At 40.7% G+C, this 26,145-nt stretch overlaps 1 protein-coding gene across 1 annotated transcript in view; it reads right to left on the minus strand.

Annotated features, from left to right (window-relative positions):
- The window catches only part of SYT5 (synaptotagmin 5), a 194,889-nt gene extending 171,340 nt beyond the window's left edge, over nt 1-23,549 (minus strand). The window contains exon 1 of the mRNA XM_078655026.1: nt 23,396-23,549. Within this exon, the coding sequence (XP_078511152.1) occupies nt 23,396-23,546 (151 nt within the window). The 5' untranslated portion in view covers nt 23,547-23,549. The remainder of the gene's footprint in view (nt 1-23,395) is intronic.
- Between the last annotated feature and the right edge of the window lie 2,596 nt (nt 23,550-26,145).

The following is a 26,145-nucleotide window of genomic DNA, read 5'->3' on the forward strand; positions in this document are numbered from 1 at the left end:
GGTATTTGAAATGAGTAACCTTTCTGTTTCATCTTTCATGAAATTTCAGATTGTTGGTCAGCATCATCTTTTTGTCATTTCTGGGGAGCTGGCAGAAAGATACTAGACCTCTTAGGCAATGACATATAGTTAACACTCGTGGCTGCCTTCTACACTCTGGAAGATAACTTTCAAAAGCAGAATTACCGACCAGCATTCTCACCAGTACTGAATTTGAACCAGTAGTTTCCGGTGCTTGGCACCGGCACTTAATTGTCAACACTGATTGTCTCAATTGTCAACACCAACTCCAGCCACATAGTGGTGCTGTTTGCCTAATTTTGTGATGAAGACACCAACAGTTGTTAAATCTTCTATATACATAAAAAATGACTACTTCCTGCCAACCAAAGCATAAAAGAGTAGCTTGAGTAGAAAGTATTAGTCATTTTTAATGTATAAAAAGCCTGACTTGTCATTGGTAACGCTGACCCTGGCAATGGGTGGTGCAAGCTGCAGTGGTCTTCTGACAAGGGCCCTGACACTTGTTTTTATTTTTACAAATTAAGTAATGATCCTCAATACTTTATCACCCCTCTAACTCCTCCTGTACTTAGCTCAGTCGTCCTAGTCACATATGCAAATAAACCCAGAGCTTTTTGCCCCCAGACATCAGTCTGTTTCCAGTCATTTTAAAGCTGCTTCTCATTGATGCCATGAAATACACGTATCTTCTTCTGTTCACTTGCATTTGTGGGTTCTCTCAGAGTAGAAAGAGCCCAGACAAGACGAGCCAACCAACAACAACGCTTTCCGAGATATAGGACCACATTCACCAGTTGTGCTCTAAGACTGCCTTTTACTCACACACGGCACATTTACTTTCATGGACACAGCCACACTCTCAACCACTCTCTCACCTATTCTCTCACCTATTCTCTCTCACTTCTTGCCACATTCCCTATTACACCATTAATTAAGTTCCAAAATGTCTCTTTGAAGTCCTGACAATGCATTACGTCCATCTCTGTCAATGCTTCTTGGTGTTTCCATTCAGAGGCACTATCTGACAGTGTATAGCCTAATATGAATCTCTGTTTGGTGAGTCCCAGTCCATGCTCTTGAATGTTCTCAGATATAACTCTGAACAAATGCGATCATCAGCTTTGGACATTACAGCCTCCGCGGCACCAGCTACTTTCACAGCCAATAGAGCTCCCAGTAGGCCAAGCAATGATACAGGTTTCTTGGCGTGCATATGTGACGGACACAATGACCAAGTGTGACCTAAACATCTGCAATGCACATGCGCTCAATGGATTCAGTGAACCAGTAGAGGGATCCTGCTTTGCAAGGTCACATGCCGCTCATGATCCAGTAGAAGCACGCATAGGTGCTGCTATATCAGCCGCAGCCCCATTGTGTCCAGTTGTTTTGGCGGCATGAGATTTGGAATTGATTTGGAACTGTAGAAGTTGTATGTTGTATGACCTTGCATTGGCCCAAAACACTTTATATGGCAACGCAGAGACTCAAGACCCCAGCAAAACTGTAATACAAGTGCCTGGATACCCTATTGGGCGATTAGCCTCGCTTTATAAATCTTGCTTGATTGATTGATTAATACACACTGGGTAAGATGCAAATATTTTCCTTGGATCACATCAACTGTTTTCACATCTCCTGGCAAGGACAGCTGTTCCTACAAATGAAAATCACTTCAATGCAAAATATTTGGGGTCCTGATTAGATCAAGTGTCAATTCACTTGCTTCAAAACATAGCATTCTGCCAAACTCAAAATTGGGCTAATTGTTTTTAGGGCCTGCACCTCCCTATAACTCAACAACTACCGATGAAAACAGAGTCAAAGACTACTCAGTGGAACAAAGGGTACGCTCTAACTTGATCACATGAAATTGGTCTCATCTTCACCAGTGAAATTATAACAATCACAATAGTACAACTACAGAACATAGCATGGTGAGACCATTCAGTTAAAAAGATCAATACCGCCTCCTAAGCCACACACGCAAACCCAATGCAGACAGTACCAGTTAAGAAAGGACCCTGGAAATATTTAAACATTGAACAGGTATTTATTTCATTGAATCTGTTCTGAGGCAGGCTCTATAGTCGATTGTAGAGCCTTTGAATCCATTAGTACCTTAAAGAGGCAATCATAAACCCAAAAGCAAGTGTACGCCCACCTGAGACTTTCCAGATGAACTCCAACTGGAAGGTGCCTGATGTAAAGATAAACTGCATGCAGAATATGTGTTCCTAGACCACACTTAAGAATAGCTGTAACAAAGAAATCCTTACTTTAGGGAAAACTCGCTTCACAGGTACCCCCATGTGCTCCGAAACCTGACACCCCAGTCCAACTATAAAGCCTGCACCATAATGTTGAATTACTTTTCTGTGCAAAAATCAGCATATGTTTTCGTAAAATCTAACCTTGGACCGCCCACTATTAAAATACATTGGAAATTCCGCCCCTTTGTATCCTTGAGCTCGACCTAAACTACATAGCATCCCAGAACTCTCTTTAGCAGCAATACTCAAAATAGATATGTGAGCGGCCCTGAGTCCCAGCAAATTTGTGCCCCATTTCCAACCTCCCGGATATCTCAAGTCGAATTGAACAAGCCATCATTGACTACAACACCATCTAGAGTCTAAGGTTTGGGGATCTCAGGCAGAGTTTGTTATGTTATGTTATACAGTTTATTAAGCGCACAGCTGCCCCAGAAGAGGGGCTTCCCGGTGCTGACAGAAGAGAACTGCGACGCCTCAACGAACAGAAGAGGCCTACAACGGAGGGAAGAGGTATGTTTTAATTGCTTTCCGAAATGCCAGATAACTCTTCAAATGACAGATGCTAATGGGAAGCTCGTTCCAAAGTTTGGCAGCTGAAGTGCGAAAAGAGCGCCCCCCCCAGCGAGAACCCTCCTCACCCGCGGGACAACAGCCAGATGTTCTACCATCGACCAAAGTTGACGGAGAGGAGTGTATGGTACAAGCAGGTTGGCCAGGATAGCTGGGGAGGAAGAGTTATTGATCTTGAAGGAGATACAAAGAGACTTAAACTCTTTACTTTTAGCCACAGGCAACCAATGAAGCCGACGAACGGCACTCAACGCAGAGCAAGTCTTGGGTAGGTGAAGAAGGGTTCTTGCCGCAACATTCTGAACCCTTTGCAGTTGTGATATTTCAATTTTATTAGACCCAAGATAAAGTGAGCTGGCATATTCCAGTCTTGACAATATAGAAGCCTGGACAATATTCTGCCTAATGGAGGGGTCAAAAAACACCAGCAGAGGTTTGAGCCCTCGCAGGATCCCGAAACAGAACCCTGCCACCTTTTTGGTTTGTGTTTGGAAACTGAGGGCAGTATCTACCCACCCACCTGTTTGGTTTGCTGAGTAAATAGGTCCTGGTGGTAGTTGTAGACAGGCTGGTGAAAAGGCGTTAGGTTGTTGCTTTTAGCACCACCAACCATCAATTTCTGCTACAAAAACTTTGACAAATGAGCATGTGGAAGTCAACCACTTGAGGATTTGTTAATTTCTAATTGATCTCAAGTAGTGCCAATGGCCGACCCATTTTATGCCATTACGTAGAAAATAATGTGTTGAGTTCCACAGCGCTCTACCTAATTTCAACTCTAACCTACTGTATGTCTGATTCCCCTGTCATGTTGATCAAATTATTGGGGCTTCAATCACTTTAGGGAAGACACCCAGGTAAGCTTGCAGGTAAATAAAAGAATCAAAGAAGTTACATCCATAATTTATCTGGCACCGTATTGACAAATGGCAAATTCATTGCGAAAAATGGCCTCAAAATAATTTCCGCATAAATAAATATTTTGATGGTGGCTTCAGATTCATTTAAGTTCCCGACTTCATTCTGGCCACAAACACTCGGGACAAAGAACCAAAACCTAGGTTTCTCATTGACTCAGAATTGTACCTAGCCCAACTAATTTCACATGCAGTGCCAATTACATTGTTCTTCTTTTATACCATCAAGAGAATATTTTCATATTTTGCGTTTTAATGGTGATCATCGCAGTTTTATTGAGAATGCTTTCTATCGCTAACTAAAAAGATACATACAATGCAAGGGAGGCTGATGCGGACCCTACGGAGAGCGCAAATTTCTCCCGCCCTGTGAAGTTTACACCGGCTTGAATTGATAAAGTAGTACATTTTAAGGATGTGTACACTGCCTATAAAACACATTATGAACCAGCATCTAAAATTGACGAGTCAAATACACATCAAGAAGACATCCTTCCTACATCAATTGTGATAAGGATAACACTTCCAAAACAAAACAGGGAAGAGGGATCTAAGTTTAACGATGCCAAGGTGAGTAGACGAGGGCAACACGTTACATTGTTTTGCATGTACTGATGCCAACTACTGTTACATCACGCCAGGGTATTACTACTGTAGTTTTAAGTATAGAGGTTTTCTTAAACTACCAGGGCCTTTGGGAGCCTTAGAACCTGTGACACACAGGTCAAAAGAAATTGAAGTACTAATCAAAAACTATAGCATTCCTTACGAGTATAACCCTTAGCCCATGCAATATCCTTCTTCCTCCCCATGCTTGCTTCTTGCACACCAAGAAGTGCCCAAAGTTCCCGCCAACGCATTGTTTCTTAAGATTATAGCAAACCAAAAAGGTCTATCATATCATAGTGAACAGAATCTTCCAAGCACTACTCTATACTTTACAACCAAGTTCACAATGAGAGTTCATTATATTGTATCCAGCTTTGTTTGTTTGCATTGGCTATCAGGTGTACTCTAGCATGGTCCACTGGTGTCTCCAGAGGGGGGCCTGACGGGGCCCATGCCCATGCTCTATTTCTCCAGGTCCCTCCTTCTGCCCCACCACTGCATCTGATGAAGGTGGCAAGAGACGAAAAAGGACAAAAGACAGACACTGCACCTTGGTACACACGTTAATTTGCTCAACTACCTTCATTGCAAAGCAATGTTTGGATAAAATGTTTACGTCTGACTATGTATGTATTTGTATATCTATATACACATATATAGATATATAAACATACAACATACAAAATCTTTTCTACATTTTAAGCAAGAATATATATATATATATATATATATATATATATATATATATATATATATATATATATATATATATATATATATATATATATATATATATATATATATTGGAATTCGCCGGGGCTCTCCGTGCCCGGTTTCAGAGGCCGCCCTGAAGGGTCGAGGGCTCCCCAAACGGAGATGTTTTGGAATATATATATACATATATATATATATATATATATATATATATATATATATTCCAAAACATCTCCGTTTGGCCCGGTTTCAGAGGCCGCCCTGAAGGGTCGAGGGCTCCCCAAACGGAGATGTTTTGGAATATATATATATATATTCCAAAACATCTCCGTTTGGGGAGCCCTCGACCCTTCAGGGCGGCCTCTGAAACCGGGCACGGAGAGCCCCGGCGAATTCCACACAGTGAAGCAACAAAGCAGAGGCCCTTTTCGAATTTCAGAAAGCATTTAATGAAACGAAAGGCACAAAAGTCCTGTAATCCCAACTAGTTTCGGCCGGGTAGCCTTGGTCACGGGCAGGAAATGACATACATAATGTTAGTGCCTGTGATTTATTGGCGTTTCCGTGGTCACCTGACAGAAAAAACATCAATGTCCCAGAATGCACCAATATATATATATATACATCAAAACAAACCCCTTTCAGGCATAGAGTGACGCACAAATTATGCAAAAAAGAAGGAGAGAACTCTGGGTAGTTCTCAAGTTTAGGTGGAAAGCAGCTCCTGTTAGAGCACTCTCAACACCAGCGACACTCCAGATCTGCTCACCTCAAATGTCTGTTTTTCTATCAAAGTTTTTAAGCATAGGATTAGCACAGTGCTATCCACACCGAGATAGAAAATGACAAAGTCTTTTGCCATTTAAACAGCAACGTTTTTAAGCATAGGACTAGTACAGTGTTGTCCTTGCCGAGCTGTAAATGACAAAAGCCATTTATCACTCCAGGCACAATATTACAGCTTTGAATTGGTAAAATACCAACTCAAGCCAACCTGAACTGAATAAAAGCAACCCCGGACACAGTGTGTCGCTCTAATTAGAGCTCTTCATATATATATATATTCTTGCTTAAAATGTTGAAAAGACTTTGTATATACTTTGTGTGTATATATATATATATATATATATATATATATATATATATAAATATATATATATACACACACACACACACACCAACGTTGTATCGCTGTATTCTTCCTCACAGTAACAGCATGCCGTGGACAAACATCCTACGCTTTTCGTTGCTTGCACCCCTTGATCACAAGTAACTGTGTCAATTTCAATTGTGTTTTACATAAACAACCATGTGACCTAAAACAATATAGAAATAGTGGAAAGACTATCAAATTAATTCGAGTTACTTCACTCAATAAAAAATGAATCCATCATGTCATTAGATTTCATTAATCTTAGACTCCAATTGCAAACTTTCACATAACCCGTCATATCAAAACTGTACAAGTACATACGATTACAGTATTGCAGTGACAGAGGATAGTGGTTTTTATCGGTCAGATCCTCACATATATTTTTGAAAAAACTTTATTGTACCCCATCTTCTAAGGACACAGTGGTGCATTAAAGAATGAACACCATTGTTGGTACACGGCTATTCCTAACAGACACAACAATAACTTAACATACCGTGATCTGTCCCAAGTGGGAAATCACGTATCAACTTGCGCTGCTGCGTGCGTGAAGTGAAATGTATCTTTCTTGCTAAAAGCCATACAAGGGGCCAGAAAAAGACGAAATAATGGATCGTCGGACTGTTATCAACCTGTCTGAGCGGAACCTCAGTGACGTGGAGGTAGAGATACTGTTGTTGGGTCTGTCTTTTTGCCCCTCGAATAACTTTAATTATACACAAAGTAGAATCAACCCTTTTCACTTCACAAGAAAATTGAGCATTAAAAAGTGGCATGCAATGAAAACAACTGTAAGATCAGGGAATATGAAAGAAACATCGAGTAACATTAATATTGAGATGTTGAACTATTGCACACTATGAACGAACTTGAGGGTGATGTTGACTTAATTGATGACGCGTTCATGAATTTGATTAACGATGATGGATGACTTCATTTGTGTGTTCAGAGTGGGTTCAGACCAAAATCCATCTTTTTACCCCAAATTAAAAACGATGCCATCGATACCTTTGAGAAAGGGGTGACACAAGAATTGAGCCTCTCTAGAAAAAGATGGTATGGTGAAAAGAACATTACTGAGGCACAAATGAAAGCAATAGAAAATCTGAAAAAAGTTCAATCTATAGTAATACAAAAATCAGACAAAGGGGGTAATGTAGTTGTGTTATCAAGCAAGATGTATATTGAGGAAGGGATGAAATAGCATAATGGTGTGGATAAATATGAATTAAGTAACATGTCCAACTATGATAAATCCATCAAACTATATCAAATTCAATTGAATGAATAGAAGGATAAGGGATTATTGAAGTGTGAGGTACATGATTTTTTAGTCTGAAAGTTTCCAAAATTGCCCGCCCTTTACTTCCTGCCTAAGATACACAAAGACAATCACAACTCCCCTGGGAGACCGATTGATTCTTCAAGAGGGAGCTGTCTCGAGAACACATCAAGATATGTAGATTTCTTTCTCCAGCCTCTAGTACAAAATCTCCCGTCATTTGTTAAAGATACGGGAGACTCATTGCTATGTTTGGATGTCACAAGTTTATACACATGCATCCCACATGATCTAGGATTACAAGCAGGTCGTCATTTTCTAAGAAATAGGTCACTATCATACCTATTTCATGCAGAGATGTTACTTGATATGATGCATATCTGCCTCACACAAAACTTCATCATATTTGAGAATAAGATCTTTAGACCGACCCTTGGAACAGCAATGAGGACCTGCTTTGCTCCTAACTTCGCAGGCCTCAATCTTGGGTACTGGGAGGAGCTAATAGTCTGTAAACTTGACCTCATTAAAGAGAAAGTTATATTGGGGGTAAGGTATATTGATGACCTTTTCTGTATTTGGAACGGCAATGAAAGTGAGGCTAAGCAACTAGTTCATTCACTGAACAACAATACTCTAAATCTGAAATTTACAAGTCAATTTACCAAAGATAAAATAGAATTTCTCAACTTACTGTTAACAGTGAATGGTGATAGACTTAAATTTGTCCTGTTCAGCAAGGAAGCAGCGGGCAATAGCTTTCTGCATGCCCGAAGTTGCCATCCCAACACCTTTATTGGAAGCATCCCTCTAGGAGAGCTTCTGCGGGCGAAACAGAATTGTAGCTTGGAAGAAGGTTTTTGGCCGAGCAGTTACGGATGACCCAAAGCTTTTTACAGAGAGGATATAACCGCCTGATTATATAGAAAGCCAGCTTAGAGGCTGGTAAAAGATCTAGATCGGAGTTTTTAACACCGAAGAAAAAAATAAATGAAGAACCTGAACAAAAGGTCAGGTTTATCACCACATTTCACAGACAGTCCAAACTAGTAAGACGGAGACTGAGAAGTTTTGTCAGGTCTTAAAAACAGACAAAGATGTAACAATGAGCGTAGAAGCTTTTCCGTGGATCACATACAGAAAAGCCAAATCTGTAAAGGATACATTTGTGTAGAGCCCTAGTTTCACCAGAAGCCAAAACATCAGACACACAAGGATTTTACACCTGCGGAAACTGCAAAGCATGCAAGTTCAGTAGGAATTGTAAAGAGTGTAAACTATCACCTAACTGTAAACCTTACAAAATAGTGAAACATCTTTCGTGCAACACCGACCATGTGGTGCATGCCTTTAGCTGCCCATGTGAGAAATCGTATATTGGCAGCACAATACATAAAACAAAAAAGTGTATTCTCGAACATCGACGTGCTATTGAGAATGGGGACAAACAGTACCCAATAGCTAAACACTTTAAAACACACCACATACAAAATGGTCGTTTGTTGACGTTTTGTGTGCTAGATACTATTGGTGTTTCTAAACGGGGAGGAGACCGGGTACAAGACCTTAGGTGCTTAGAGTCTGGATTAATAATCCAATATCAGACATTAGCGCCAATAGGTCACAATTGTGATCAAGAATTATCAGTCCACCTAGGATGAGTATGTGAAGTGACCTGTGAGTTTCAGGAATTATTGTCTGATGTAGAACACGTGTCTTGAACATGAAAGTATTTAATGAATCAAACTGTCTCCATTAGAATGTTTTTAGTAGTTCCACTAAGAAGGGTTTTTTGTAGTTATATTTTTACCTCACATATGTGTTTTTTAATTCACTGTGCAATATGTCTGGGTGACCAAATGATGATAGTTATGTTTATTAATGTTCTCTTTCTTATGTTTTGTTACAGACAATGTGTAAATTGCAGTGATGAGAAGAAGGGATTGGAGCTAAAAATATCTGTCCCCCGGTCTGTTCCCCTAGATTGAATCTTTTCATGCCCACTTGGGCATGACTGACAGACCCATGTAAGGTGGTTACAGACCATCTGATTTATTTTGAGATTTATTTATTTTGAGATTGCTCACTTGGGCTATATTTTCCGCTGCATGCCTCTACTAAGGTTGTGACCACTAACATATTGCAGCATATAACAGTATGTTAAATTATTGTCGTGTCCGTTAGGAATAGCCATGTACCAACAATGATGTTCATTCCTTAATGCACCACTGTGTGCTTAGAAGATGGGGTACAATTATGTGAGATTTGACCAATAAAGACCACTATCCTCTGTCACTGCAATACTGTAATCGTATGTACTTGTACAGTTTTGATATGATACAGTTTTGATATGACACATTATGTTAAAGTCTGCAACTGGAGTCTAAGATTAATGTAATTTATTGACATGCTGTATTCATTTTTTATCGAGTGAAGTAAACTCATATTAATTTGATAGTCTTTCCACTATTTCTATATTGTTTTAGGTTACATGGTTGTTTATTTAACTCCTTCGGCGCTGATGACGAGCTCAGCTCGTCATCATTGCGCCGCTCGCACGCTGATGACGAGCTGAGCTCGTCATGTAACGCGGCGTTTTGAAAAAAGCCGCGTAGCGCGAAAATCGCCGCAGCGCGCATGCGGTTAAACCACAATTGAAATTAACACAGTTAATCGTGATCAAGGGGCGCAAGCTCTGGAACGCGTAGAGCGTTTGTCAAGCCTTGAATAAATACTGCTTTGCAACATATGTTGTCTACGGCATGCTGTGACTGTGAGGAAGAATACAGCGTTGGTGTATGTTTGGGAATCGCTATCCCTTTGTGGAAAGCCGTCATCAGAGGCTGGGGTAAGGCGACTGCACTTTGCTTTGCTGTGGGAGATATGTATATATCTATATATATATATGATCAAGGCTCCACGAGAGCCGAAACGCGTCGTGGCAAACTGGTGTTGGGCAAAATAAATTTCTAAGAAACACCAAGAATTGGGTCTCGTCTCGTCTTTGACAGAAATTAGCTGTTGGCGTCACATACCGTATATATATATATATATATATATTCACTTAAAAAACCATAGGTTTCAGGCCTTATATAGTTAGTCCTGAAGAATTGCCAGTTGGGCAAGAAACATGTCGACCTAATCAGAGGGTTTGAGGTAGTCCGCTGTGCCCCTTACAGTCTCTATCTCCCCTCCCACTCTTTTAATAAAGGGAGTCAGCCACGTGAATAAAGGTCCTTGTGAACTGACCCACCTTTTTTAACCACCACCCCCTCACGACTACACCTTCACTTGACCCCTCACACGCATTCAACCATTGGCTGGAACAAAAGAACTCCAACAAAGAGCGCCTGTTAGGCGCCCGTCAGACATTGCAGCGCCAGTCTGACGAGGAGCAGTAGGCCAATGATGAAGCATGACATCTAGCTCACTGGGTGTGTGAGGCCTTCTAGTTCCAACAAGGGAACAACCTGTTCCCTGCCTTTGCTCTCCTCCTTTACACACACACACTTTCTTGTCTATCCCCCGGGGAACTTTGTACCTTTTGTTGTATGTGGTTGACTGGACATGTACACTGGACCCCGCTAAATATCGTCCATAGTTGGCTCCCTCCTTTGTATTGAATGGTCAGTGACATCACTGATGACATCACTGATGACATCTCACATGACATCACTGATGACATCACTGATGACATCTCATTTGACATCACTGATTACATCACTGATGACATCATTCAGTGACTGTGTGTTTCTGTAAAGTTTAAATATGTTTTACATATTGAAGAATGAGTGGATGTATAAGTGTCTGGATGAAGGATTTAGTAGGTGCGTGACTGACTGTATGAATGAGTGATTAAATGTGTCTTACTAAATGCATGGGTTAGTGACTAAACTGTCTGAATGTGTGCATCAGTATGTCTGTTGTTGTGTAAGCTGCTGCATGTGTTGATCAGTAGCTATATGAGTGGCTATATGGGTTATTGATTGGTTGCCCAAGTATTTGAATGGGAGACTGAGTGTGTGTGTGGGTGGCTGGGAGGTGTGTGACTCTGTGCATAGATGTGTGAGCAGTTGATTCACTAGGTGTATGAGTTCAAGAGTGCATGTGGAAACAGCTATATGGGCGGTTGACTGTGTGCATGGGTGTGTTGGTGAGTGAATGGATATCTCAGTGCTACATGTCCAAGTAAGTACATATGTAAAACACAGTGCATGTGAGAGTTGGCATATATAAATGACTATACATGAGAGCCAGTGAATGTGCGAGTGGCTGTATGGATCATTGTGTACTTGTATCAGTGATTGTATAAGAGAGTAAGTATGTGTTAGTATATGTTTGAATAAGTAAGGTGTTGTGTGTATAACTGTATAGTTGAGGAAATGGAAGTGTGATTGATTCTTTGCATGACTGACTAGGTGTGTGAGTAACTCCATGGATGAGTGGCAGTGTGTGAGTGTCTGTATAGGTGTATGAGTGCATATGATAGTGTTGTATTGATGAGTGACTGTATGTATGAGTGATTCTATGGGTGAATGAGTGAATGTGTGTGTAGACCTAGGAATCAGTGAGTGCGTATGTAGTAACTGGTATTGGTGTGTCAATGGTTTCAAGAATGGTAGTCTGTATTTAACACTGGGTGTATCAAAGGTTATATTAGAGTGTGAGGAGGTGCATCGTATAATCACATGAATGATATCATCAGTGATGTGATCAGTGATGTCAAATGAGATGTCATCAGTGATGTCATTTGAGATGTCATCAGTGATGTCATCAGTGATGTCACTGACCATGTCATGAATGATGTAATATGTGACATCATCAGCAGTGGATTGCGGGTGCTCGAAATATAGTTAGTACAACTAACTATATAGCAGCAATTTCAATGGTTTTTTAAATGCTAACTATATAAGGCCTGAAACCTATGGTTTTTTAAGTGAATTTGCAAGGTTTTTAAAATGCTAATTCCTAACTATATAAGGCCTGAAACCTATGGTTTTTTAAGTGAATTTGCAAGGTTTTTTAAATGCTAATTCCTAACTTTATAAGGCCTGAAACCTATGGTTTTTTAAGTGAATTTGCAAGGTTTTTTAAATGCTAATTCCTAACTATATAAGGCTTGAAACCTATGGTTTTTTCAGTGAATTTGCAAGGTTTTTTAAATGCTAATTCCTAACTATATCAGGCGTGAAACCTATATTTTTTCAATAAATTTCAAAGGTTTTGTAAATGCTAATTCTATTAGCGGATAACGTTTATATATGTTATTATCCTTCTGGGACCACCTGAGCAGCCATCTTGTTTCTTAGGAGAAGTGAGGCACAAGAGAGCACAAGACAAGAGTGGAAAACGCGAAAAGGGGGCAGGGTTGAGACCCCCTGACCCCCTAGCCCTTCTCAGGGGGTCCCAGAAGGACCACCAAGTGCAAAAAAAATTCTTTTTTTTTAAATCGTGGGGTACGCGCACGGTACGCGTACCGTACCCGTACGGTGCGCGTACCCCGCGATTTTTTTGATTTTTGTTTTTGCCCTTGGGGGTCCTTTTGGGACCCCCTGAGAAGGGCTAGAGGGTTGGGGCGTCCTACCCTGCCCCCTTTTCGTGTTTTCCACTCTTGTTTTGGGCTCTCTTGTGCCTCAGTTCTCCTGAAAAACAAGATGGTGGCCAACACTTCCTGGTTTGGACAGTTTGGAATGTTGGCAGTCGACTGCCAGCCAATCAGAAACTCGCTCACGCACGTAAGGGTACGCGCACGTACACGTACGGTACGCGTACCGTACGCGTTCGGTGCGCGTACGGTGAGCGCATATAGATATATTCAAATTCAATTTTCTCAACAACTACTGGAGGGATTTTCACCAAATATAGAAAAGGCACTACTGCATACCTGTCCCTACCATTTTGCCAAGTTTGGTGTAATTCCGTTCAGCCGTTCGGGCTGTAGCCGTGTCTAAAGGTCCCATAGAAAATGCCATTTGAAAAATGTCAAATTCAATTTTCTCTAGAACTACTGGAGGGATTTACACCAAACATACAAAAGGCACTGCTGCATACCAGTCCCTACCATTTTCCCAAGTTTGGTGTAATTCCATTCAGCCGTTCGGGCTGTAGCCTTGTCAGAATGTCCCTATGGAAATTAACATGCGGAAAACACGTTTTGGGACCCCCCTTTTTTCTCGGCCCCCGCTTGACGAATCCCCCGAAACTTTCAGGGAAGGAGCGGAGCGAGGCAAATTTAAGGAAAATTACAGGCAGATCCCTCAATCGGCGCCAAATTTATTCCCAATAGAATGTTCGGAATTTCCTATGGTAACTAGGTCCTAACTATATATACCTACTGGCGACCGCCAGTAGGTAATACATATACATACATATACATATACATACATATACATATATATATATATATATATATATATATATAGTTGCTCCCAGGAATACACCAGCCTGCTGCACTCGCGAGCGGGTGCTCTTCCAGGTGGGGGTGTGCCCATCCAATAGATTCTTGCTACTCAATCCAATCACAATCCTGTGAAATTAGACACGGCACTCGCAGGGGGGTATAAAGCCAACAATTCTTTATTTGGCTACCAGCACAGACAAGACGCGTTTCGGCACCATCGCCAAATGGTACAATAAAGACATGCTGAATAGTGATGAATTTTTGTTTCTTCGTTGTATGAACCCTATCACACCCACGTTTTACCATCTTCCCAAAGTACACAAAGACAGTACAAATCCTCCTGGACGCCCGATTGTGTCCTCTTTAGGGGGGTTAACAGAACATCTCTCTATGTATGTAGACTCATTTTTGTTTCCATTTGTCATTGCATTGAAGTCGTATTTGAAGTATACTACTCATCTTTTGAATGTACTAAATGAGTTTACATGGAAACCAGGATATTGTATGATGGTGATGGACATCACCAGTTTATACACAAGCATTGCACACACTGACGGTTTACGGGCCATACATAGTTTTCTGCAAACAAGAGATGTGGAATACTTTGAGCACAATAAAATGCTCATGGAATTCATAACTTTTGGCCTTAATAATAACATCTTTGTCTTTAAAGGACAACTGTATAAACAACAGTCAGGTGTAGCCATGGGTTCTTGCTCCTCCCCCAGCTACGCTAATCTGTGCGTGGGCTGGTGGGAGGAACAGATAGCCTGGAATGACAGCAATGCTATGTGGAATGGGAGAATCAAATCCTGGAATCGTTATATTGACGATCTGTTAATCATATTTGAAGGGACGATAGAGGAAGCTACTACATATGTGGGTGTATTGAATGATAACAACCTGAATCTGAGATTCAGCGGTGAAATAAGTGACTCAGTGGTAAACTTTTTAGATCTGACCATTTTTGTGGAAGAGGGGCAATTGCATACAAAATTGTATCGAAAGGCCACAGCGGGTAATTGCACATTACACGCAACGAGCAGTCATCCTAAGAAACTCATTAAGAGTATTCCTTATGGGGAACTTTTAAGACTTAAAAGAAACAGTTCCACAGAAGCAGAATTTGATAAAGCAGCCAAACTGTGTATGAACAGATTCAAGGTGAGGGGATACAAAGAGGGAGTGCTTAAACAAGCTCTGAATAAAGTCAGCAAAAGACCTAGACTAGAACTATTGAAATCGAAAGTAACTAAAGAACAGAATCATAAGACTTTCAGATTAATTACGACCTATTCCCAAAATTCAGAACAGGTCCGAAAAATTCTGAAAAAGAATTGGAACATATTACTAACGGACAATGTCATCAGGGAGGATTTACCTGCCAATCCGCTGGTCACTTACCGTAAAGCTAGAGCTCTGAAAGATGATCTAGTACATAGTCATCTAACGGTAAAATCCAATGTATCCAATAAGATACCCCTCAATGGTTTCTTTCCATGTGGCCGATGCAAGGCCTGTAAAATCAGCAAAGGGACCCTTACCTATGAAATTCCAGGCTTAAAAACCCCTAAAAGTATTAAAAGGTTTCTGACATGCACAACACCTTATGCCATCTATTGTCTGATATGTCCATGTGGACTAAAATACGTCGGGAGTACCATCAATCCCGTAAAATTACGTATACTGGAGCACATGCGTGCCATCAGCAATTTAGATGAATCCTACCCTGTGGCCAGACACTTCGACAAAATGCATGGACACAACAGGGATCTGTTGGCCTACTTTTGTCTGGATAGTGTGCCACCTCTACCACGTGGTGGAGACCGCTTACAAAAATTACGGCGGCTCGAGTCACGCTACATTATAGACCTACAGAGTAAGAGTCCTCTGGGACTCAACACACATGAAGATTTAGCAGTCCATTTAGGATACTAATACTCTGTAGACATTTCAATTCGCTGTATTTCTGATCATCATATGCTAATATGAATTGCTTTGTCTTTCTTTCCTGTTCCTTTCTTTTCGTTTCTTTTCTTTTTTCACCTCTGAAAATTTCTTTTTTCACCTCTGAAATTTTCTTATTAGTATATTAATGTTTGCTTCATGAACTGCCTTTCTGAAATTTTAAATTCTAGTATGTAATCATGTCAGCAATGGATATTGTCATGGCGTAGCCCATCTGAGGGCAAGATTGAGTGGTGACAAAATGTGCCCATCCAGGGCGATATTCCATGTATGGGGATTGTTGGATATACAAATATAACAAATGGAGTGAAGTATGAACTTTACTTAATGTACCCATACTTTAGATCACAAATGAAAATGAAATGATATAGATTTTTTCGTTTTCTGTATGTTAAAAGTACTTCCAAGATGGCGCGATTTTAGCCATCGGTTAGTCCCTTTTTCATGTTGATGCCATGACTCACTGTGACGATTACACTGTGTGTTTTAAATGCAATGGCGGCGCGTTCACTTTTGCAATTGACGAAGGCTCATCGCCGAAACGCGTCTTGTCTGTGCTGGTAGCCAAATAAAGAATTGTTGGCTTTATACCCCCCTGCGAGTGCCGTGTCTAATTTCACAGGATTGTGATTGGATTGAGTAGCAAGAATATATATATATATATATATATATATATATATATATATATATATATATATATATAACGAAAACGCCATTCACCATATTTCCTCTCCGAGGGAAGGAATAACGAGAGTAAGCCCAATTTTTTTGTGCAAATTTCTCCGGTGATTATTTATTCAGTTTACACCAGCCATCCGCCATAACGCGTTTCACCTCCAAAAACGGGGCTTGATCACATGACGTATGTTGAAACAAACAAGGGTCTTAAATACTCCCACTAGTGGGCGTGGCATATCATACTTATATTTAAAGTGGCAAGTGCCTATCGTGTTAATTCAAAGCAGGATTGCGGGCAAGTGCCCATTCGTTTCAATCCTAAACACTTCAACATTTCTATTGATGATCATGACAAAACATTTCCAATTTTATGTACACAATTAATTTCATCTGTACATAAGCCATAAAATCAATCATCTATATACAAATTTCCCTATCAAAGTGAAGAACACTCCTTCTATTTTACAAAAATATATATATATATATCTCAATATCTATATACAAAAGCGCTACCTTTATATACATATGTACACATTAAAGTTCCTCATGTATACATTTGCTGTGGAAATTTGATATTCTACTTGTCTCATCTTATCTATCTAGTATGCAATAATCAAACTCCTTGTATAGTGCTTAATCTTTAATCATTATACAAAAAGTGGTTTAACCCGATTTTGCCGATACGCCATTAGTTTCTCAGTTAATTCATATCAGTGCCAGGACCCTTGAAGAGCAGCTGTGAAATATATACAATCCAAAAATAATATAAAGTGCTCGTGCTGTATGTCTGAACATGGAAACCTTATCACAATCCCTAAGGTGAAGAAGGCCCGCGCAGGCGGTCGGCGCTTCTCAGTCAATACAGCAAAAAAATGGAACGCTCTTCCCCCGAATCTCAGAGCACTACCAAACCTCCTACGATTCAGGAAGTCCCTTAAAACCCTTCTCTTTCCCTGAATCGTCATCTTCCTCTCTCCTTAGGAGGTCTGGGTTCAGCGCTGGGATACCCACGGGTGACTACTCGCTCTATAAAAAACCTAAAATAAAAATAAAAATAAAAAAATTGAAATCAAAAAATCTTTAGTTACATTTTCTTTAAAATAAAGGGAAAAAGGGAAAAAGGAAATTCTTCACAGTGTGGACGGAAGTTGCGGATTCCAGAGTATTTTAATAATCCATGTGGTTATATAATGGTTGTGTAAGGATCAATCTAACACATCAACCGGGGTATACTCAGCAAACCCATACATGACATAACCAAAAGCAACCTCCAGTACCCAACTAAAGAACGGGAGAAATATATATATATATATATATATATATATATATATATATATATATATCATATTGAGAACGGCGTTCCTCAGCGAGCACTCAGGCACAAAACCACACCGTAGGCATCAGTCCAAATAAGCAGGGTTTATTCATGCCATAAGCCCTACGTGACGCGTTTCGCGCTTCACAAAGTGCTTGATCAAGGAAATTAATCATTTTCCAACCGTCCTATATTCGAATGTAAGGGTTCAAGGTCAGTCTTATAAAATGACAGTGATCACCAATTTGAAGTGAATATTCTACATTTTTAACTCTTCATAAATATCAGGGCATTTCATCATGAAATTCATCTTCCAAAATAATATAGATAAGTAGGGAAATTCATATCTTTCCAATCACATGATATACTGGACAGATAGAGTGTAATGTAATTTACATATTTTCTGTACTGTTAACTGATTCATCTCTGGATGAGCTAACAATATCCATATCACAGCTTCTTGTGTCTCTGATTAAGCTCTGGATGAGTATTTTAACACTCTATACTGTCATTAAAAAATCTCTATATGAATCAATACACAATAAGCTCAGATTCATTAATTCCTATGTTCTTTGTAAATTATTTAAAGTGAGAAAAGCACCTTCCCTCATACTGAAATCTATAGCAAAGGCATTGTATGGATACATTTCAGACACAAAATCAAATGCTGATGACCTATTTTAAGGACTCCATTGATGTTAAACGTGAGATTAAAATCTCAACCCACATGAATGGCCAACTCTTCTTCCGTATTAAGACCTGCTGGGGCCCTCGTTTGCAGGTCAATAATATATCTTGATTCTAGCCTGCGTAAACAGAGTTCTCTATTCCCCCCTCTTTCATTGGGGGTACATGGTCAATGGAATGTGATTCTGCAAAATGTCTTGCAATTGGGAATGCAGGATCCTTCTTCTCGATAGCTCGAGCATGTTCAGGAATGCATTTTTTGTGGGATGTATGGTGCTTCCTATATATAACAGGTTGCACAGGCAAGAGAGACAGCATCCACAGAATGGGGTATTGCAAGTGAGAAACTTGTTGATTTTTCTCACTTTGCTTGAGCCTGGTTCCTTGAAGGTCAATATCTTACTACTATGTTTGTACGCCTTACATTTTGTGCAAGGATAGAAGCCAGTTAGAACACTTAAACAGGAATTCTTTTTATTACTGTCTAGATGGCTCTTTTTAGGATAGGTCGATAAATCCTTTCCTTTTACATGGTCCGTTTTTAAGATATGCCAGTTACGTTTTATAATTTTGGAAATATTTTGGGTCTCATCTGTAAAGGTCATAATTAACCAGAATTTTGAATTATGTGGATTCTCAGGCGTTTGTCTCTGGTTCTTTAATAATAACTTCCTAGGAATCTTCTCAACCCTTTTTAAACCTGATTGTACTTTATCATCAGAGTATCCTCTCTTCCTGAATCTCTGTTAGGCTTCTAAGACTGACCTTTTAAAATCCACTTGCCTAGTACAATTTATTTATTTATTTTTATTGCAGGTTTGTATAGCGCTATGAATAGACTCCCGAAGGAGTATCTCCGCGCTTCTGACATCTAATCTGATGGAACAACAGCAGTGGCAGTAGAATTGGGACTGTGATTCCAGAGAACAAAACTAATTTAGCTAGTTAGACTAAACAAGAACGTTTTCAAGTTTTTCCTAAAAAGCAAATGATCCGAGCATTGCCTTAATGATAGAGGGAGCATGTTCCAATATATAGGGCCCACTATCGACAAGGCCCTGCCGCCAAGTCTGGTCTTATTAGGTTTCGGTACTTTTAGCAGCAGCTGTTGGCTGGATCTGAGGGTACGAGTGGGGTTATATGGAGCAAATTTAGTAGACAAATATACAGGTCCCAGATCATGAAGACTTTTGTAAATAATACAGCACGTCTTAAACTTGACTCGCAAACGTATAGGCAGCCAATGGAGTTTGCGTAGTAAAGGCTTAGATGGAGATCTGGGAGGTGCATTTAGTACCAATCTGGCCGCCGTATTCTGTATTACCTGCAAACGGTCAAGGACCTCTTCATTAGCTCCTGCTAAGAGACCGTTGCAGTAATCTAGGCGGCTGATCACCAAAGCCTGGACTAAAGTTCTTCTGTAAGAGTCAGGCAAAAAAGGAAAAATCCTGCGAAGAAGACCAATCACATGGAAGCAGGATCCCACTGTTACATTGACATTCTGTGTCATGGTCAACTCAGGTTCAAGCCGTACTCCCAAGTTCTTAATTATAGATTTGGGTTCAGGGACTGGGCCGAGGTCCGAAGGCCACCAATCAGGAGACCATTGGATTTTAGCTTTCCCAAAAAGCATCACTTCTGTTTTCCCAACATTACATTGTAAAAAATTTCGGGACATCCATCGCGCTACTGCCTTCATCCCATCAGAGAAAGATTGTATAATCTCCGGGGTAAGGTGTTTAAAAGGAAAGAGTAGCTGCGTATCATCAGCGTATGATACCCGGCTGAAACCAAAAGCTCTGGTTATTTCTGCCAAGGGGGCCACATAGGTGTTGAATAGGGTCGGACTTAAACACGATCCTTGTGGAACCCCCTTGGTGATTTTAACCTCTTCAGATCTAAAGTCACCCATGATGACACGTTGGGTGCGATTCGAGAGGAAGCTTTTGATCCAGTCCAGTGCCCTACCACCGATTCCACTCACAGACAGGCGTTCGATCAAGATGTTATGAGATATGGTATCGAACGCTGCGGATAAATCAAGCAGCACCAGGACAACTGAAAAACCGTTGTCCTGGTACATACGTAGATCATCTGTTATCGACAGCAAGGCCGTTTCAGTGCTGTGTTTAGGCCTGAAACCTGACTGTGACAATTCCTTTTTAATCTCAAAAGTTCCCCATAAGTTATACTTTTAATTAGAGGTGCCGGATGACTGCTACTGCCCTCTAAAATTGAGTTTCCCGCTGTCGGTTCACGATAGAGGGAAGTACAAATGGTACCTTCTGCTATAAATGCCTTTTGTGCGCTTTACAAATGTGGATTATTTATTTATTTATTATTTAAAATCATTCACTTCTGTGGCACTTATATCCCCACTAAAGTGAAGATTTATCTCATTGTTGTTCAGAGTAGCTATGTATTCCTCTGCCTCCTGCTTTGATCTTTTCCATAAAATAAATAAATCATCTATATAGCGGTGCCACCCTACTATACAGAAAACCACGTCTGATAGCCGTCGACCCATGCCACCTGCTTCTCCCAGCAGCCCACAAATACATTTGCGTAGCGGGGGCGAAGCAGGTACCCATGGCTGTACCTTTCAATTGTATATACAATTGTTGCTGGAAGAGAATAATGTGATTGCAGAGGCAAAATTTCACAAATGTATTTAGCATTTGGCTATGTTCAGTCTAATGTAAAGATCTGCCCTTTAGAAAATATTCAACTGCCTTAATGCCCTGAGTATGGTCTATGCTTGTGTATAGACTAGTTATGTCCAGGACTATCATCAACATATCTGGTTCCCAATTATTATTGGAAATGATTCTGATAAAATCTGTGGAGTCTCGGACATGAGATGACAATGTCTTTGCAAGAGGGGCACGAAAAACGTCCACAAATTGAGACAAATGCTCAGTCAAGCTCCCGATGGATGATATTATTGGGCAACCACGTGGCTTGCTTGCGTGCTTATGAATTTTCGGCAGGTGGTAAAATGTTGGTAAGAATGGATGTTCACAAAAAGCGTATTTCCTCATTGTCACGCATTCCACGAGTGGACCACTTCAATATCAGTGCGTTATATACCTTTCCTTCGTGATTTTAGCATAGTTGTTGGTGTCTGATAATTGTCGTAGTGCTTCCATAATATAGTATTCTCTAGTCAATAGGACAATGTTGCCTCCCCTTGTTTGATGGTTTGCATATAATATTTGTATCTTCCTGGATTCTCTTAATCGCCTTTCTTTGTTCCTCTGAGAAATTAGATTTTCAACGGTTTACACTTGTACTTTTTGATTTCTTCACTCTCAATTGTTGTAGTTCAAGAGTCACTGCTTCTTCAAAAGCATCAATTGTATCAAATGCCGTGTTGGGAATAAATTTAGATTTTGGTTTCAGCCCAGATTTCATCCTTTTTTGATTAATCCCAAAACTCTCTATGTTAGCTATCGCCTGTGTTTCTGAGATAGATTAGAACAGAGATATTTCTTCAGGGCTTGCTGTATTTCCATGAAGTGCAAGGTGAAGATCATCTCTTACGAATAATTAAGAACATTAGAATATCCTGCTGACGTTAACTATGTTAAGCATAATTGCTCTAGTACCTCAGCAGTTATTCATGTGTGGATGAGTGCAGCTCCCTTGAGCTAGAATTAGCAGGCTCGACCCTCAAAACATCGTATATGCCAAGATATAGTCAGTGAACGTAACAATGGAAATAGTACACAGATGGTGCACGTGTTCAGCACTCACAACATTACATTAGCTGCTGATCAAGTAAAGACTTCCAAGTGAGCATTGGGGATACACCCCAAAATTCCAAATTATGGGGCCACACATTACCATGTAGCCAGAATATTCTGATCAAAATTAAAATATATGTTGAACGACAATTGAGCAAAATACCTTGCTTAATCTCTATGCTCCCACAGACAGCACAACCTGCAATTGAACATGATACCTCCCTCCATCGGACTAGTGCCTCTCGCTCTTCCTCCTGACTCCTACCGCACAATGGCATATTTCACTGTGTACACCCGCTGTTCGACCACTGAGTAAAGGGCCTTACTTCACCTCAGTCCTCCTTCCTCGACTTCACCCTCCCATGTCAACCACCCCCTCTGTTACACCCTCAGTACAGCCTCCCAGCTCCAGTAGAGCCTCAAGATGACCAGTGCCGCATACTTCACCTCACCTCTTCTTCCTCCATGGCAGCTTATCATCGTATGCCGCACTCTTCCATTCAACCTTCAGCACACCATCCCATTCCACAGAGTACCTCCCCTGTTCCACTGCCAGTCCAGCATCTTGTTGTACAGTGCACCTCTCCTCTTCCGCCTACAATTCAATGAAACCACCCTCTGAGCAGTGCACCTTCCTTCTGCCTCCACCTCCCATTACACATTCTAACACCCCTAACCCAGCACCTGCACAACCTCCTATTGTACCGTCTGCCTCATCTCCTCTACCACCACCGCAACCATCTATGCATCGTGTGCCTACCCTCTACCACTCCAACGCCACCTCCCATTGTACAATTTATGTATCCTCTCCCCACTCAACTTCTGTCTCCTATAGAACCAAGCACTTTTCTTCACCACGTCATATCTACTACCACTTTTTTCAACCTCCCCTGGCACAGTCTACTTCAGCTCGTGCACCCCCAGCACACAGTCCCATTGCACAGTTTATAATCGTTCTCCCTCCTGTAGTAACAGCATCGCATTCAAGACACCTCCTTTCAGATGCTCTTTCTTATGCTCGCTACTCCTACCCCTCAACACATAACCAGCACTTACTTGGTATCTTGTTGAGTCCATTCATAAATTTGTCCTTCATGTCAGAGAAGATGTCATGCTTGGCCGGGCTCTCTGTGGCATTCTGCGTCGGCTCTGTTTGGGCTGTGGTCAGCTCAGACTCCAAAATGGCCGACCTGCGTGCCGGGTTCATCCTGGAACCTGCAGGGTTAAAGCGAGAGAGAGATATCATCACCTGAAAGCAAGCATCTGGAAACGTTATCATTGTGGAAGGAACATCTCATGAGCGCTATCTGACAGTTTATACTTTAGGTCTCTATATGGTGATCAAAGACTGTGATATTAAAGCACAAAAAAGGGAGAAAGTCTGGGAATAGCCATTATTTACAGCAATACAAATGTAAGATTAAGGAGAAAATATGTTATTGGAAAAGCCAGTTATTAATATGTTGTTCTGTATGGGTCTCTAAGAGAGCCTCTATTGTTTATTTCAATTTCTGAATTTATAATCCACTGCTAAGACCTAGCAACAGCTAATAACAAAACTGGTTACCCACTGTTGTGATGTCATAAAGGCCTTCCAGGCCAGGCTGATGGACCTCCCCGAAAGCTGCTTGTCTGCTTTGAGTGAAACCAGAAAGCACAGCTGCAGGAGATGGAATGACAGCAGGGAATGTGGTGGGGGTAGGGCAAAGATGGCAGGTACATTTTTTTAAACCTTTGGGATGGATACATAACAGAGGCGAGGTTATGCATGACTCCACCATTCCTCCTCTGCCTCTGTACATCAGTTATGAGCAAGGGCAGAAGATTTTGGGGGCCATACATAACAGAACATTATAGATGGGTAAACCATGGCTTTTTGAGAGACATCTTAGATATTTGATGCCACTCAGAAAGCAGGGTTGAAAAACATCCCAACATTCACTTTTTACCCATCTATACCTTTATATGTTATGTATGGCTCTCGTTAGTGAATGACTGGATTCCAATTCCAGTAATTCGCTCTAATAATGCAGCAATGGTGGGTAAATCACTTGTTAACCACTCTTGCTATGTTACTGGAAAGCAGGGAGCACAGCTTCTGAAGGAAAGGAAAGGCAAGAGAGTGGTGGGGGTGGATGGCAGGAGACCCTGTATTTTATTTAATTTGTGACAGGGAGGAGAGACCATGTTATGCGTGGCTCCTGCATGACTCCTCTGCCCCAACATAGCTGTTGAAAGCAGGGACAGATGATTTTGGAGCTGAATGTAACATAAAACTATAGATGCGTAACAAGTGAACTAAGGGGATGTTTTTCACCTCTGGTTTGGAGTGACATCATAGACAACTCAAGCTTTGCTCTTGTTGTCTACTTGATGTCACTCAGAACCCTTAGTTGAAAAGAAATCTCCATAATTTACTGTTACCTATCTATAATTCTGTGTATGAACAAGTGTTGCTATGTCATAGCACCGAATTAGTGTACTCAGAATCCAGTTGTTCAAGCTAGTGGCTCTCTACCAGACCGATGAATAACATATATACATATGTGTACATGTGTATCTTTCTCTTATCTCCTCTCTTGCTCACTCTCCATAAAATGATCGCTGCCTATTTGATGCCATTCAGAGCCCCTCTGTGAAAAACATCCCAGTAGTTCACTGTTACCCATTTATAATTCAATATATTGTAATGCTTGAGCAAGTCTGTTTATTTCTACAGTCCACATTAAGAGCAGTCTTTCTCAGCACCTGTGTGAATGTTTTGGTAACTGTGACTAAAATTTAGAAGTTGATCAGGCAAATATTTTTACCTAAACTGTGGATTTGCATTGCCAAAATGATATACTTTCCTCTGACCTGGATCAATTGCCTTGCCTTTGCTTTCAACATCAAATTACTGAAATACTCTAACAAAGTACAGGTCTTAATAACCTGGACACAGCACCTTATAGGGAAGAAACTGAGCAGACAATTGGAGAAGTCTTGGAGGATTTGAGACAACACTAGTGAATTTGAGTTACCATGCATAAGCCATTCCAAAATATAGTGAATGTCAGTCCGAAGCATTTGAATCTACCTTAGGACAGAGGCGAAGTCCAAAACGGACTTTCACTCACTGAGTCAAACGATTCGACAAGGAATTTTCATCAGTTAGAGCCATCCCCAAAGCACTTGAGTGCTTTAGACGAAAGATTGAGCCAAAGCAGCCTACTGAGTACCTGCACTTGTTTAGTTTGAAAGGGAGAGTAGCTGCACTTCTCAAATAGGTGTAATATATTTAATGGGAGCGTGCCAACAGTTCTCAAGAGCAAACAGGTACTGTAGATAGTGAGTACCAGCCAGTGCTTAATTTGTAACAAAAAAGTGCCAGGGTCCTCATCTGGAGGCCACTACTTCTTGCTCTGATCATTGCCACTGCCAACGCTGCCAATGACAGTACCAACATGTGAGAAGTTGGCCTGGTATATGCTGTCCATTAATTAAAGTGGGCATCCTGTACCAGTCCACACAACCCTTGTGGTGTTTTAAGAGGTCAAGATAACCTTAGAAAGCTATCCAAGTGGTAGCTGTGGAGAGCAGCCTTCAGGCTTAGTATTGAAGGAAAGCAGCTTGTTTTACCAGAATGTAACCTTATTGTCTTGGTTAAATGAAAGGAGAACCACACAGTAGTTATACAAATATGTATTTATTATTATAACACACTCTTAATATGTTACAGTATCTGCTACATGCAGATAAACACAAAGCACACAATACTGTAGCACCGAAACAATCATAAGTAGCCCTAGTACACAGTGGGCTCCATA

The sequence above is a fragment of the Lissotriton helveticus genome, chromosome 7 (assembly GCF_964261635.1).
Source record: "Lissotriton helveticus chromosome 7, aLisHel1.1, whole genome shotgun sequence".
In the NCBI taxonomy this organism is placed as follows: domain Eukaryota; kingdom Metazoa; phylum Chordata; class Amphibia; order Caudata; family Salamandridae; genus Lissotriton; species Lissotriton helveticus.